This window comes from Lagenorhynchus albirostris, chromosome 14, assembly GCF_949774975.1.
Source record: "Lagenorhynchus albirostris chromosome 14, mLagAlb1.1, whole genome shotgun sequence".
NCBI lineage: Eukaryota > Metazoa > Chordata > Mammalia > Artiodactyla > Delphinidae > Lagenorhynchus > Lagenorhynchus albirostris.
In genome coordinates this window covers 87,025,033-87,041,098 of record NC_083108.1, presented here as the reverse complement: position 1 = coordinate 87,041,098, position 16,066 = coordinate 87,025,033, and the positions used below count along the sequence as shown (strand labels likewise).

The 16,066-nt window shown below is 58.5% G+C and overlaps 1 protein-coding gene across 1 annotated transcript in view; it reads right to left on the bottom strand.

The window, feature by feature from the left end:
- Positions 1-816: 816 nt before the first annotated feature.
- Positions 817-16,066, bottom strand: part of ADGRD1 (adhesion G protein-coupled receptor D1) — a 146,760-nt gene continuing 131,510 nt past the window's right edge. Inside the window, exons 21-25 of the mRNA XM_060170633.1 lie at positions 10,518-10,609; positions 6,943-7,069; positions 5,657-5,698; positions 4,287-4,379; positions 817-2,954 (exon numbers count right to left, since the gene is read on the bottom strand). Of these exons, the coding sequence (XP_060026616.1) occupies positions 2,859-2,954; positions 4,287-4,379; positions 5,657-5,698; positions 6,943-7,069; positions 10,518-10,609 (450 nt within the window). The 3' untranslated portion in view covers positions 817-2,858. The remainder of the gene's footprint in view (positions 2,955-4,286; positions 4,380-5,656; positions 5,699-6,942; positions 7,070-10,517; positions 10,610-16,066) is intronic.

Genomic DNA, 16,066 nt, shown 5'->3' with positions numbered 1-16,066 from the left:
TTATTTTTTAGTTTCATAAGCATTTCTTTTCTTTTTATTGGAGTAGAGTTGATTTACAATGTTGTGTTAGTTTCTGCTGTACAGCAAAGTGAATCACTTATACATATACATAGATCCACTCTTTTTAAGATTCTTTTCCCATATTACAGAGTGTTGAGCAGAGTTCCCTGTGCTGTGCAGTAGGTCCTTATCTATTTTATATATAATAGTGTGTATATGTCAACCCCAATCTCCCAGTTTATCCTCCCCCCTCCCCACCTTTCCCCTGTGGTAACCGTTAAGTGTGTTTTCTACATCTGTGACACTATTTCTCATGGAATCTAAGATAATCGTACAAATGAACTTCTTTACAAAACAGGAATAGAGTCACAGAGGTCAACATTTTTTAAAGACTTTAAAAAATAATAAACCAGATTTAAAGACTTAGTATAGAAAAAAGAATGTAAAATAGCTCAATAAGTTTTAATGTTACGTGTTGAAATATTTTTGACACATTAGCTTAAATAAAATATATTGTTAAATTTTCTTAAAAAAAGAAGCCCCAGTATTCTGTCCAGTACATTAACCTGGGGAGACACAGGGCTGCACAAATCCCACTACCTGCCCCACCCAGGGAGGCCCCTGAGAGGGCAGGGCATTGCCCATCACAGTGTCCCGAGAGCTGGAATGTGCTGGGCACAGAGAAAGCACTGAATAAGTGTCTGCTGAGTGAATCCCAGGGCTGGATTTTACCCACGTGTGTTTCTCTTCAGATGTTTGTCGTGAGATCCGCTGTCCTGCTCACCTCCCACTAGCAAAAGACGCTAAAGACCACACTTTAAGGACATTAAGATTTTATTTCATAAAAATCACAACATATTTTCACTATGTAGTGGCATTCATCGTCTTTCCTGTGCTATAAACTAAACACACTCTTGTCTCCAACTGCTTCTCTTTGGCCAAATTATGTGTAGATAATAAAATACTGCAGAAGCCAAAATACGTAGCCTATAAATAAAGTGCACTACTTTCATTCTTTAGAAATAAAGAGCTCGCTCATTACTTCTCCTGATATATTAGCTATGTAGGGTGAATATGCAGAGAGTTAAAAAAACAACAAAACCAAGAATTCCATCTAAAATAAAAACAGTTCCTTACTTGATTTGCTTCACCAGAAACTAAATAAGAAAAAAGAATCCAAGTGTAAATCTTAGGAATACAGTGTTCTCACTTCTCGGTGCTCTTGGGCCTGACAAGGATCTAACGCCAAGTTACAAGCGATCTGGTTTCTGGAATCACGAAGAGAGCCTGGAGCAGACCTGGGCGCGCTTTTCGCCAGACACGGGGTCTCTGCCTGCATCTGCCAGGTTCACCCCTACGGCACACCATGGGGAATGCCCATGCCATTGTCACAACGTGACATCTGGGACCCACCCGGACGGAAGGACAGAGGTTAACCCTGCGTCAACACGCCGCTCGGTGTCCCACCCCTCTCCCGGTCCCCCCACCCCCCACCGGGGGAGATGCCTGAAGACGGTGTCACACTCATGATCATCGGGGCGTGAGTTACTTCACGAAGGTGCCGGAGGAAGATGGAAAGGGTCTGCAAGGCGATGTAAAATGTCACTCGGAAACAAAGCAGACGTGTTGGGAGAGGCGGGGCGACGCGGTGGGGAGGCCTTTAATGCTGTCGCCGTCACAGTTTCCAGGGAAGATTTTCCAGTATCGAAAACAGGTTGGAATTCCGGACCCACACATCTCACAAGCACCCTTGGTGCCGTCATCACACGGTGACCTTTCACAGCCTGTTTCCCGGCTTTTCTCGATGGCGTTTCGGTTCACGTCTATGATCGAACCCTAGCGTTCCACGGGGTCCCGCCCACACACGGAGCCCTAAGGATCATCCCATTTCCTAGGGGGCTGAGTCCGGGTCCATAAATTAACATCAACTCAGAGGCTACAGCTATTGCCACCCTTCCCGCCCCCGGTCGGTCAGGGCCAGGGTCCTCCCCCGGAGCAGCCCGCCGAGTGGCTCTGTGCGTCAAGGTCTGCCCCTGTGGCGACGTGAAATCACGTACTGCGCTCCCCTCCGCTGTGATCCGCTCGCTAGAAACACGGAAAAGCATTTATAAGTGACGAGGAAGAAACTCTCTGCGGGACGTTATGCCTTGGGAGACGGTGGCTCTGATGGGCCACCGTGGTGAACACACAGGAGGCTCAGGTGCCAGGAAAGGGGGCGATCTGAAGGCTGACTTGGAGTCGGAAGAGCCAGCACTCACGAGGAAGGGGGGAGAAGCTGTCGGAGCAGAACCCCCCCCCCCACCCAGGCTCTCCGCCTACGCGCGGCCCCGGCGCACAGACAGGGGCGGGGCACCTGGGCGTCAGCAGGCTCCTGGCATCGGGGCCCTGCTTCGGGTGGAGTCAGCAGGTGGAAAACATCCTCGGGCACTTCCCCACGCGCCCCCAGGGGCCTCCGCCCAACCTCCCCTGCGGGACCCCACTCTCTGGTCCCAAGTCCCCATCGTGGCGCCCGCCGAGGCTAAACTTCCCTCCTGGCGCCATGGGCCTCCTGAGCGCACAGTGTGGAGGGTCTGGGGCTCTGCGCACTTGCAGTGACAAAGGGGAGGGACCGCTGTGTGCTCCGGGGGGCCCGTCCGTCGCCGTGTATCAGGCTGCGGGCTCAGCGGTGGGCTCTGTCGCAGGAGCGGGTCGCAGGAGAGGATGCTGTCACGGGGGGCGGGGGGGAGGGCCGTGAGCCCCAGGTCCAGAGAGCGACGAGGAAAGGGTCCCAGTTGCGAAGGCAGAGCGATGCTTGCGTGTGGTCTGCAGCGGGTCCGGGGGTTCTGAGCGGCAGGCTGCCGGGTGCACGGCCTCTCTGCTCACACGGCGGACAGGTCCACGCGGTGCCCGGAGTGGCTGCTCTTGTCCCAGGGCGCGAGCTTGGCGGAGCCTGTGCCAGGCCGGGTCCCGTTCATCTGCGGACCACACAGAGGACGGAGAAATGGCGATGGCTCTGAGACGAGAAGCCCAAGTCCCACAGGAGTGCTGAGAGCAAAGCCTTGAGCCAGAAAGTTGCCTGGGGAGCCTCCTGGGGGCGGCCCCACCGCTCCCCAGAAAAACGAGGACCCAGAGGGCGCAGTTCTCTCCACCTTCCCTGCACAGGTTCCCCGGCCTCACGGCTCCCAGGTTCTGGGGTGCACTCACCCAGGCAGTCATTCATTCATCAATCTGTCGTTCACTCATTCATTCATTCACTCATTCACGCCTCTATTCATCCGTTTATTCACTTATTCCTTCGACACTGATTTATCGAGCAGGCTGGGCACCGGGGCCTGTTCTAGGCTATGGGGTCACACCAGTGAACAAAGGCGACCAGACCCTTGCCCCCGGGGAGCTCGCGTTCCAATGGGGGAGGCAGACAACGGCCATGAAGCAAATGAATAAACCAAACAACCGCCAGGGGTCGCAGGCACAGGACGCTGGGGTGCGGTGGGAGCACCTTTGTTCAGGGCCGTCCAGGAGGGACTTCCTGAGGATGGGACCCCTGAGCGAGGGCCTAGCTGACAGGTGGGAGGCTGCAGTGCAGTGAGAACCCAGGATATCGCCTGCTCCAGGCTGCCCGGGGGCCCTGCCTGGGGGTCTGCGGGGCGGGGCGATGAGGGACCACTTCCCACAGGAGGAAGGTGAACCACGCCCAGCGCTGGGAGGTGAGCGGCTTGTTCAGACCCCTGACCATCCAGACCCAATTTCTCAGGCACCTGTAGGGGGAGGAGACCTGATGCAGAGGCCGGGCTGTGTCCAGTGACTTTTGTGCCTCTTATAGGACACCCTTAGCATGTCCAGTGTCAATTGATCCTGCCATCCCACTAAGTCAACATAAGAAGTACTGGCCCCGGGAAACGGGGCAGGAGAGAGGGCCAGGTGATTTCGTGAGGAGGGGGACCCTGCTGTGGGTGTGACATCAGCTCGCGCCGCCTGCAGGCCTATGTCAGGTGTGAGGAGCCCAGCCCCCGAGCCGAGCCTCCGTCACGACCTGGGCAGCCGTCCGCCGACACTGATGGTGCAGACGATGGAGCTCAGGGAAGGAGTGAGCGGAGAGCCTCGGGCTGCAAGAGACGCAGCCTCAGGACCACGTGGTCCTCTGTAAGGCAGAGGCTGCGCGCAGCTCAGTGAAGCTGGAAGGCAAGTCCCGGCTGACGAGGACCGAGAGCAAGAGGCCTGGGTCAGGGTGGGCTGAGGACGGAAGGCACACAGAGCAGGGTCAGCCAGCGCAGCAGGGGCGTACACGAGACACCACACGCACTCACGATGTCCGAGTTGAAGGGCTTCACGTTGGCCTGGCGGGTGGAGCTGCTCGTGAGGGACCAGACCTTGGTTTTATGCTTGAAAGCAGCTCTCACCTTCAAAGGCAGAATGGAAGGCTCATTAGAAGCAATTTCAGAAGTTGCAAAAGCAACAAGAGGTCATTCTAAAAGGTCCCGAGGAATTTGTGCTGCAGGGTGAGGACAGGACTTGGAGGCATCAGATCCGAACAGTCAGTGGTTCCGGAGCTGCGCTACGGACGTGTCACTGGTTCGTGTGACAGATACAGGCTGTGTCCCCGTGCCGTTCCCCAGCCCTGCACGGGGAGAAAGCTGGACCTGGCCTGCCCTTTACCGACCTCACAGTGCTGGGTGGGGAGACGGGACACACTCGACGGTGAACAGCCTGGGGGCCGAGCGTGTGACCGGCACAGAAACCACACAAGGCAGTAAATGACGAAGCGCACGCGCGGGGCGGGGCCGCGTGTGGTGCTGAGGCTGCCGCCCCCTCCTGCCCCCTCTGCCACGTGGATCAGTCTCAGGCCCTGCTTGGGCTGCTACCTGGTCTTTGCAAACACGTGACCTCTCCTCCGCTGGCCGCCATCGTCCTGGGCGACTCACCCTGCCTGCCCCTCCCCCCATCTCCTCCCTCCCCGCCTGACCTATCCTCGTGCAAATGGATGGACTCTCCTGGCAAAGCACAGAGGCGGGTGGTGCTTCTGCCCTGTTCTCAGTCACCGTTCCAGAGGCATTTCCCCAGGACCACAGCCTGGAAGGGACTCAAATGCCAAGGAACACGATGCCACCCCCACAATCTACAGGTAAAGCTTCTCCCACGGACTATGGGTCCCGAGCGACAGGATCTAGGGCACCTTCCACCATCCCCACGGCCAAGTGCACCAAGAGGAACGGGCCCGCGCCAGGTACCCCAGTGCCCTTGGAGGCCACATCACGAAAGCCCCCTCTCTAAGCCCTGCAGTCAGGAGTCTTCCTTACACCAGGCCAGCTTCCTGAATGCCTCTGGGAGGATCTGCTGGGAGCACATCTGCATCTTACTCTCCCTAATACGTCAGATGCCAAGCAAGGTCCTGAATCTGCAGCTCAGCTATTCCACCCCGTCACCACCTCCCCTGGTCCTCCACACAGCCAGCAGTGCCCGTGTGACATCAGTGAAGGAGGATGTGCGTATGTTGCTTAGCAACCGGGATGAGGGATGGAAAGCAGCCTCCCTGCACACAACCTGTCACCAACACCAAGGCTTATTCAGGGCTACATTCCCGGACGCCAGCCTGATGCGGCAACACTGTTCCTGCTCTCTGTGCCCTTTCAGAAATGAAAAACCAGCTTCATACTGTCACGAAGTGGAGCAGACATACCTCTGAATTCAGGAGACAATGAAAAAGGAAGATGAAAAATCCCTGGGGAGGAAGGGGAGGAAAACACAGAATTAGAGCCACTTGCATTTTCTCACACACACTTTCTGGGGGTTCTTTCCAATGCCACCGATGGGCTCTGCGAGTGGCATTGGCACGGCTTGGTGTTGGGGAGCATGTGGGAGTGCGCTGTGATGCTGGACCCTACGGTCTGGAGTCCGTAAGCGTGGAAGGGCATCCTGTGATCTAACCTAAACGCAGGCAGCCGCCATGGCCAAGATACAAAGACAGGTGGACGCCCAGACAGGCTTAACCTCAGAGAGGAGCAAACACGCTGGGGTGGACAAATGGGAGGGCACGAGCGCGTCACCTAGCGCGAGCCCTGGTGTCCTCACCTGCAAACGGAGGATGACGGTCACAGTGAGAACAGACACAAGCTGAGCATATCCGCAGACGTCTAGAGACTCTGCCCCTGTGTCCGCACTAGACGAACACTTCACGTGAGTCACCTCACTTAGTGCTAACAAGCAGCCCCCGCAACGCGGTCCTGTCGTTGTTCCCACGTTCCGGAAGGGGAAACTTCATGGGACACAGGATAAGTGAGGATCCCAGGACCTGGGGTGTGTGGGGCTGCGGCCAGGACAGCCGACCCCCTCTCGTTATAAACAGGCAGAAGGAAGCTTTGCGCGGGGGTGTCTTACAGATTAGAAGCCTGACACCGTCACGGCTGCGAAGCCCCGGAAGCAGCAAGGACGCCACGGTGAGGGCCGGGCGGACTGAGCCTTCGGCTCGGTGGCGTAGGCCGTGTGTGGCCACAGGCGCCCGCCTCCACCCTTCCTCTGGGGGCTTGTGGCTCTGGGGACTCGGACTCTGGGCTCCCAAGTCTCGGGTTTCCAGGCTGTTAGCCTTGCTGTCCTTCCATGCAGAGAGCAGATGAGAACTCAGAACCCAAGGTGTCCCCATCACCACCTCTCCACGCCTGGCTCCCTTGCAGGAGCTGCCCACGTGCTGACAGTCTTCCTTTCAGGCCTGGGTGCCCCTCCACAGACACTGTCCAGGAGGACGAGGCAGCCCTGCTGTGAATGGGGTCCTGCATAGCCCATCTGCTCAGAGACCCTGGTGCACGGCCCATCCACGCCTGTGGCCTCAGGCCTGGGGGACCCTCTACGCTAGGGGTCCACGAGGTGCGTGCGTGTGGAGGGGACGGAGTACAGGGTCTCCCTCCTGCCTCAGAGGCACCCTGCTCCACACGTCCAGTCACAAAGCCGCTAGTCCCATCGGGCCCTCACCTGTAAGGAGTTGAGTACGGCGAACATGTACTGAAAGACCACAGCCTGGTTGTTGACAGCGAGCACGCCAAAGACCCACGAGGTGCCCAGGATGGGCAGCAGCACGGCCACAGCTTTCGCTGTCAACCTGCAAGAGGAACAGGGAGGGTGGGCAGGCAGGGCGGGTCCAGACGCCACGCTTCCGGCGGGAGCAGAAAAGGCCCTGCTGCGAGTGAGACCTGGTTCCTCCCTGCAGGAGGCCTTGGGTCAGGAGCTGCCTACCCGGACGCACAAGACAGGGTCCCTGCAAGGCCAGCTCTGGGCCAAGCAGACAGCTCTGCTTCCGCTGGACTGCAGCCGGCACTGGGCTTCCGGGAGCCCGTGCATCCTCTGGGCAAACTCAGGCTGACCACCCCAATCCAGCTGGTGGTGATGCGGAGGGAAATGCTGATGCCAGGTGCCCATGGAGCAGAGCACAGCCGAGGAGTCCGGGGGTAGGAGACACACCCAGCGCCGGGGCACCTGCAGCGTCAGCCTTGACGCTCTCCCGTGGAATGTGAGTTCCGAGAGAAGAAGGATCTGGGTCCCCCAGTGTCCGCAGAGCCCAGAACAGAGCTGGTGTGGAGGCAATGCCCCAGGGGCTGTCTGAGTCCTGGCCGCCTCTGATACGTGCTGCAAATCATCGTACGCTAACTGGGGCCCGGCCTACCCTGACTCACACAGCTCAGCTCTCCACAGGGCGGTTTCTGCACGTAAGCATGAGAGGGAAGTCCAGAGACGGATGGGTGCCACGCTGCCCAGCTAAGCAACCTCCGAGGCCCTCGTCCCTTGGTGCTGCAACCCGCACGGTCTCCCTCACTGGACGGTGAGTCCTCTGAAGGCTGGGCTCTGCATCTCTGCAGCCCCAAAGCCAGCACAGCACCAGGACCAGCGGGCAAGATGAGGAAGAGGCCACGGAATGGATGAAGGACGAGCCAACGGTGCTGCTCAGGGATCCAGCCCCCCAGGAGGAGGCGTAATGGCCCTAAGGAGCTCCCTGGTCAGAAGCCCAAGGGCCCGGCATGGACAGCTCCTAGCAGCAAAGCCCTAGAAAACCAAAGATGTGCTCCCACACGGCATCTGTCAGGGAAGCTGCAGCTGCGTGTTTTCATAAAGTCAGTACAGTTAAAATCAGACACCTGAATCTGGGGAACAAAATATCATGAATGATTTAGATTCCATCTTTAGATCCTGGAAAATCCATCATTGAAAGGAGCAGCTGCTGAGAAGTCGATATCAATGTGTTACTTTTAAAGGGATGGTTCATTTTTACTTCAAAAATGAAGCAATAAATGATAAAATCTGGGAGGAAACTCCTCTAGTTGAGGCTCTCTGAGGACTTGTTAACACAGCCAGAGCAGCCAGGTCCCCTTGTCAAAGGCAGAAGGAGCGGGGTCCCTGCAGGAGAGGAGGCCTGGGCAGTTGGGGGACGCAGTCCGGACGCATAAGACTCCCCGATGCCCGTCCCCCTGCCCCCGGGGGCCGGCATCCACCTCCCTCCCGCCCCCGGGACCCGGATCTCACTTGGGAAAACTGAATGTTCTCTGCTGCTTTCTGGGGAGTCTGGAATCATGACCAATAAACAGAGGTGAGAAAGCCGGTGGAAGGCAGCCCTGTTAAGGCTCCTGCGGAAGCATCCCATCGCGTTAAGTCACTGAGCGCTGAGCTGCTGGGCAGGAAGGAAAGGACTAGATTGAAAGCAGGAGAGGGGGAGCCACAAGTGTTCCGAGGAGGCTGTGCTGCGTCTTCCTGCCCGGCTCCCGGGCTCCTGCTTCACCAGCCCAGGGAGGGGACGCTAGGAAGGGAGTGAGGCAGTGACCTAGGGTCCCGCTCGGCCACGTGAGGAAGAGGTGGGGCAGGGAGCGTGCTGGGCGGGGAGAGTCGGGGGTCTGTCCAGAGGCACGGGCCGGACTCTCCAGGAGGTCGGTCCTGGGCGCCGCGTCACGTGCAGGACACAGGAGGGCACAGCAGCAGCGCCCCGGCCCTGCTTCTGCAGAGCCTCGGAAACGCCCTTGCAATGCACGGCCCCTACCTCCCCCGTGTCAGCCTCCACTTGGGGACCAGGTCCCCACGGAGGCCAGATGGGTCGTGGGCTCAGCTGCCTTTCAGGGCCGCGGTGCGTGAAGAGGGGCCGGGGGCAGAGACGGGGGCGCGGGTGTGGAGTGAGATCCGGGCTGCTCTGGGTGCCGCGAGGCCAGCGGTCCTGCGGGTGCCGGGTCAGACGGGGCCCTGCGCACCGAGGGGAGGGCCTGGGGGCTGAAGTTGGGGTGAGGGAGGGTCAGGCTCCTCCCCAGCCAGGCCCCCGGGGCCGGGGGACTGGCGGCCTCACAGGGCAGCACTGCCTGTTCTCGCTGATGGACGAGGAAGGGAACTGACCCTGACCTAGGAGCATCCCGAAGGTTCCCAGGCGCTGAAAAAGCCCGAGGGGGCCGGAGCCACCTGTCAGGCTAATTTACGGTGTCTGGGATTCGTTACAGAATGACTGTCTTATCGATTTGCTGCTGACATGTTTACTGTTTTCCCGTTCAGATCGGAAGAGATACGGTGTAGATCAAGGAGATAAAGTAACTTACAGAGTACCAGCCGCCTAGGGGCTGCACCCTGTCTCTACAGCAGCCCCTAACTCCCTGCCCCCACCTCCTGGCCCCCGAGCCAGCATGGACCGTGTGACTCAGGCCAGGGTTAACTGGTGATTTCCATCCACTGGGATTGATTTGTGGATGGGCATGCAGTCTGGTCTGAGTCTCGGTCTCCAGGCTCAGGACCTCTGATTACTGGGGAAAGAGACACACTTTCCCATGGACTTGAACCTCCTGTTGCAGCCATTTGGTCACCAGGAGGCAGAGTCCGTCTCAGCGTGAAGCCGACAGACGGCGTGGAGCTGAGAAGTGCGGCAGGAGCTGGGCCCTGGTGGTATTATTTGATGCGCTGGACCAAGCCGTTCCAGACTCATTCCTGGACTTATGGTTGCCTGTGTCGGTAGGTACGTCTTGTGCTTTAGCCAGCTTGTGCTGGGTTTTCTGTCACTTGCAATTGGCAGAGCCCCGACAATGGGGTGGAGAAACCCCAGAAGGCAGTGAGTGTGTGGGTGCAACGGCCCCCATTCAGAGACACCTGCTCCTTCGGAGGATGAACCAGCCCCAGAGCAGGTCAGGAAGTTCCACCCTCCTCAGGACAACCTGTAAGACGGCCGCCATCGCCCTCGCCGCGCAGACAAGGACATCAGGGCGTTGAGGGGTTGAATAGCTCACAAGGTCCCAGCAGATGGTAGGGCTGAGGCAGGACTGACCCAGGCAGGGCGGTCGGGCTCAAGAACCCTCCTCTGGACCCCAGCGCCAGCTCCTCTCACCCTAGGGGTAAAGCAGTCTCTGGGAGAACATCTAATGGACGCCCTTCTTTCACAAATGGGGGCAGCGAGCTGATGCTGGTCACAGAGACCCATGAGGACGCCCGTCATGAGGACACCGGGCAAGCCCAAGGGTGTGACCCGCCCTCCTGCCACCGCGAGCAGCCCCTGTGGGCAGGGGGCATGGCTGACAGCCCAGGGAGCCGCTTACTTGAAGGCGCTGGGATCTCCGTGTATCTTGTAGCTGTCGGCGCTGATCTGTGAAATGACCCTGGTCACCGCGATGAGGATGCCCATGTTGACCTGCGTGAGGAGAACGGGAGGCAAGGTGAGGGCCGGGGCCACACCTGCAGGGCACCCGAGTCCACCGGGCCCACTCCCCAGCCAGGCTTCCCAGGCAAACAGGCGGCGTCTCTGGGAGAAATCGAAGCCGCGTCCCTGAACTTTTACCTGCACAGGTCACCTGCAAGACCGCCTTCTGGGAGCCCACACCTGCGCTCCCGAGAAAAGACGGCCAAACACCCCAGGCCGAGTCCCCAGGAGCACACCGAAGAAAGCATTCCTCTGCTCGCCACCAGGGCAAGGAGGCTGTGAACCTCAGAACCAGACAGAGCTGCTTCCAGCCTCCTTTCACCATGTGCTCCCTGGGTGTGGCCCTGGGTAACGTACTGAAGTCCTCCGAACCTCAGTTTTTCCCCTTAACGAGACAGAGTAGGAATGCCCACGGTGCAACCTGAGCGCCGGAGCACAGCCTGGCTCTCACCTCCTGCCCACACCCCAGGCCCACGGCTGCGCGTCCACAGAGGCCACAGCATGGGATCCCCGGAGACCACAGCAGAGGATTCTTCATCTTCTGCCCAATGCTTCCTCCTTGCTAGGAAAGCTCCCCTTGGGGGTCTGGGGGCCGGGAGGCTCCCCTTGGGGGCTGGGGGCCGGGAGGCTCCCCTTGGGGGCTGGGGGCCGGGAGGCTCCCCTTGGGGGTGGGGGCCGGGAGGCTCCCCTTGGGGGCTGGGGGCCGGGAGGCTCCCCTTGGGGGCTGGGGGCTGGGAGGCTCCCTTTGGGGCTGGGGGCCGGGAGGCTCCCCTTGGGGGCTGGGGGCCGGGAGGCTCCCCTTGGGGGTGGGGGCCGGGAGGCTCCCCTTGGGGGCTGGGGGCCGGGAGGCTCCCCTTGGGGGCGGGGGCCGGGAGGCTCCCCTTGGGGGCTGGGGGCTGGGAGGCTCCCCTTGGGGGTGGGGGCTGGGAGGCTCCCCTTGGGGGCTGGGGGCTGGGAGGCTCCCCTTGGGGGTGGGGGCCGGGAGGCTCCCCTTGGGGGCTGGGGGCCGGGAGGCTCCCCTTGGGGGCGGGGGCCGGGAGGCTCCCCTTGGGGGCTGGGGGCTGGGAGGCTCCCCTTGGGGTCTGGGGGCTGGGAGGCTCCCCTTGGGGGCTGGGGGCCGGGCGGGGGCTGTGAGGGTCTCTGGCAGAGGCTCCGGCACAGTGTCCCCTCCCGTGGGCAGCTCTCCAGGGTCCTGAACAGGAGCCTGACCAGGCAGGTGACAGCAGGGGAAGCGAGGCCCCGCCATGTCCTTCCGCTACAGGGTCCACAGCTGGATTCGGGGCTGTGCTGTGACGGGACCTCTCCCTTGTATCTGAAAACTTCTGAGGTCATTTACAGAGTCGGTGAGGAGTCCCGCTCCCGGCCACGTGTGAACCTTCAGGCCTGAGCACAGGCAAGGACAAAGGCGTTCCTGGCAGGCCACACAGGGAAAGTGGCCCTCCCCACACAACGCCTGGGCCACAGCAGAGCATCCCCAGCTCTGAAGGGGACGCAGGCCCCTCCTGCCCCGGCCGGCCACGCCGCACACATATCTGCGTTCCTGGCCTGAACGCCCTCGTTAGAGGCCTCCTTCTGGGGGCCCAGCCTGAGGCCTTTCCAAAGCATCTCTGCTGATACCCCTTATCTCAGGGGCCTTGCAGACACTTCTCCGCGAGCTGCCTCAGTGTCCAGCTCCCAGGTCCAAGGCTCAGCAGCAGCCTCTCGCTCAGAGCGCGTCAGCAGCGAGGCACCCCTCCTGCGCGGCCCCGCGGGAGGGGGTCCTGGGAAGCTAGCACCCCTGCCCGTTTAGCCCCTTGCTTATACCATCACTGTAAGTGAGTAAAGCTTTCGTCATTAGTCTCTAGAGCAAACACAGAACAGATGCTGTCAGTGGGGCCCCTGTCTTTGCTGACCATCTCCGCACCCGGCAGCTTGGCTTCTGACAGGCTGCCTCACTTGCCCCCTTTTTCTCGCCTGTAAAGTGAGGATGACGCTGGAGGTCTTCCGAGGTCAGGGCACACAGGGGAAGCCGGCAGATGGGAACACCAGTGCCCTCCAGGCCTCCCCGGCCCGCACTGGCTGACCGGGTTAGCGCCACAGGAAGGCCTCACTCCGCAGACAAGAAAGGGGCGGGCCAGCATGGACGCCAGGCTATTGGTGTGACAACGCAGGGACTTTGCCACTCAAGCAGCTCAGTGACCGAAGCCAGGGGACTAACTGGTTGGCGCTTTAAGCATGGGGATGTCTATTCCAGACGCCCGAGGTCCAGTGAAGTCTGCGAATAGCTTGCTCTGAGGTCACACAGGCGCTGCACCCGCGCGCCCGGAAGGAAGCCCGTCCTCACCTCCAGTGACAATAGCTGCGTCACGGAGCTGGGACGCGGGGCCCGAGCGGCCAATCAGAAGCCACAGTCCCTGCTGCTCTCACCAAGATTCAGCGATTTTTCGTGATTAAAGACTTTTCAGCCTGTGGTTGATTTCTAGAGTTCTGAAATGTCTGGGTTTTTTCCACGTATAATTCTTCCAGTAGCTTCTTTGTATTCTAGGGGGAGAACATTTACTGAAGTCCTCCGTGTACCATCCTGTAAGTCCTGCCTCTTCCGCTTTGGGAATTTACATCCCGGGCTCCTCACCCGCTGGCCGAAGCTGAAGCCTTGTTTGTAACCAGAAAAGATGGAAGCAGTTGAATTGTTCCCAACAGGGAGCAGGTTCGGGGGCTACCGTGGGCAGCCTACTCTGTGGGTGCATCACGGACCAAGGCGGCTCTTCCTGTGCGGATGAAGCCGGAGGTCCAGCACACACTGTGTGTGCGGAAAAGGCACAGAATGAGGTGAATATATATTTATATCTGCCTGCATCTTCAGAGCACCCCTAGGATACACAAGAAGTTAGCATCAGGGGTTGTCTGTTTGGGGGGCGGGTGGAAACCAGGGACTTAAGAGAGAGACGTGGGCAGAGACTGCTCAAATATATACATTACTATGCTTTGCTTTCAAATTTTTAACCATGTGTGTTAATGTTCAAACATCAAATTGCTTAATTACACTATAAAAGGGAAATAACATCAATCCTTTTTCCTGTGCATGTCCCAGTTATGACCTTGGGCTCAGGAGGAAAACAGGCTTAACTGTGAAGTGTCCCAATAATTCAGGGAAGGGGATGGAGAAGCCACAGAGCCTGGGACCCGGGAGACGGATGCCAGGCAGCCTCTGGGGAGGAGCCTGAACACCCCACGTGACCCCAGAGGTGTCATCACAGCCACCTCTCCCTTTGCTGGCCGGAGGCTGACCCGGGATTCTGCCCTAGACCTCTCAGGTGTGACGCCAGGCGGTTCACACTGCTGTTCCCAGACGCTGGGAGGTGGCCACTGTATGGATGATCAGATTCCGGCAAACTGTTTCACAGACACAGAAATGCTACAAGTGATTAATTCGATTTCAGGTCTTCTGTTATTTCTTGGCCTCTGTATTTAAGACCCGGAAGGAAGCGTTTCAATAATGTTTAAGCTGCCCACGTGATTGGCTGTTACAATTCATCATCATGTCCATGTCTCCAAAGCTTTTGCTGGGATTTATTTATTTCCCCTCTCCCTCTTTCAGCCGGGGGCCTGTCTGATTGCATTTGGCGTGCACGCCTCCCCCCCGCGTTGGTAAGACAATCACGTTGGCCACGGCAGCATGAGAGAAGGTGCAGGCTAACCTCCGAGCCTACATTAATGTGCAATTAAGTGGGAGACAGCAGCTGAGGGTGAAACAAATCTGGCGTTTCATGAAAATACAAACCAGAAGCGGGCCTGGCCCCCTCACTCCATCTCACTCGCCCTGGCTTGCGCCTGATGCAAACTGGGAAAGGCCCTGGGGTGAGGCGTTTATAACGTGAACGTGGGGTATTTCATCAACTAAGTATCTCCGCGTTAGAACAGCCAACAAGCTACTTATGACAGATGTCAAACCAGTAATTCACAGGCCGCATTTCAGCAAAAAAAAAAAAAAAAGGAGCGGGGGGTGGAGGGAGGACACACTCAGGACCACGGGGATTTTTGCTGGGGGGAGGGAACAGCTGGGCAGGGCTCTGGGGTTGGGCCCACGCTCTGTTTCTTGACCAGACTCAGGGCCACTTAGGTATTTGTGAAAAATCATTGGGATGTGCACCACGATCTCACAGTGAAAGGTTATACATGCAGACACACACAAAGACAGAGTAAACGCGTCATGTGTATCTATACCTGTTTCTATGTCCATACAGGTGTTTATGGTGCTGTATCTTTATGTCTGTAACTATCGCTGTAATTGTTCCCATGTCCATATCTGTTCTCAGGAACTGGTAACTGGATCTGTATCTATGTGTCTTTATTTATGTACCTGTATTTGTAGTCACACAACTAGCTTGGCTTCTCCCCAGGTGAGAGGAGGATTTTAAAACTCTAGACTTTCTCTTCCCAGACTTGGAGGTCTTTTTCCCGGGTGTTGCCAGCACGGAACAAGCCCCCTGGGGGGGCTCAGGCTAAGGTGGCCCCTGTGGCCCATGGCGTCCCTGCTTCTGTAAGACCTGCCTGCCCCGGGGGCACTTTTGCACTCAGCCTCACTGGAGTCGCCCAGGAAATGGCACCCATGTCCCTTCATAATCGGGGAGAACAGTCTGTGAAGGGACAGGTGGGGGGTGCACATTTGGCAGTGGGGTGACAGGTAAGCTGTGAACCGGAAGGGGCTCGGTTCTGCCCTTTCCCTCCCAGCACTGGGCCCACCAGGCGCCACGGTGACAATCCCGTCCCACAGGTTCCTGTCCCTCCAGGACCAACCTCACCGGGACACAGCGAAACCGCACACCCCAACACGAACGCGCACCTTTCCAAAGTGTTTTAGTTTAAAGTGATGCTCGTGCCGTGTGGGTGTTTTTAAATGGATGGGATGTGCAAGCAAGTACCCCCCGGACGCAGACCCCTCTCTGAGGAATGCCATCCCCTGTGCATCCACCCAGACATTTCTTTCCCACGGACGTGCTCACGTGAACACGCGCCCGAACAGAGCTTTGCACAAGCTACACAATGGGGCCAGGCCCTACATGTGACGCTGAAACCTGCTGTCTGCGGAGCGCCTCTGGGAACAACGGGGCACGACTCAACGTGGCACAACCCAGGGTCCTCAGAGGAAATGAGAAACACGGGACACTTCCACCCCTGGCCAGCCTGAGCCCTGACAGTCGGAGAGGCTGGGTCCCAGGACCCCTCTGCCGCATCCCCTGGCCTGGGGTCTGCATGCTTTTTCTCTCAAGGTCCAGGGAGCAAGCATCTTTGGCTTTTCAGGCCTCCCAGTCTCTACTGTAACAGCTAAGCTCAACGGCTGCAGCGTGACAGCCGCCGCAGTTTGTAAGTAAGTGCCCGGCACCTGCGCGGGAGTTACCACATGAGCCGCAGCCAGCGGACCCTGCACTTGACCGTTTTCAGCAGACATCCCCTCCCCCCAGCCCAGGG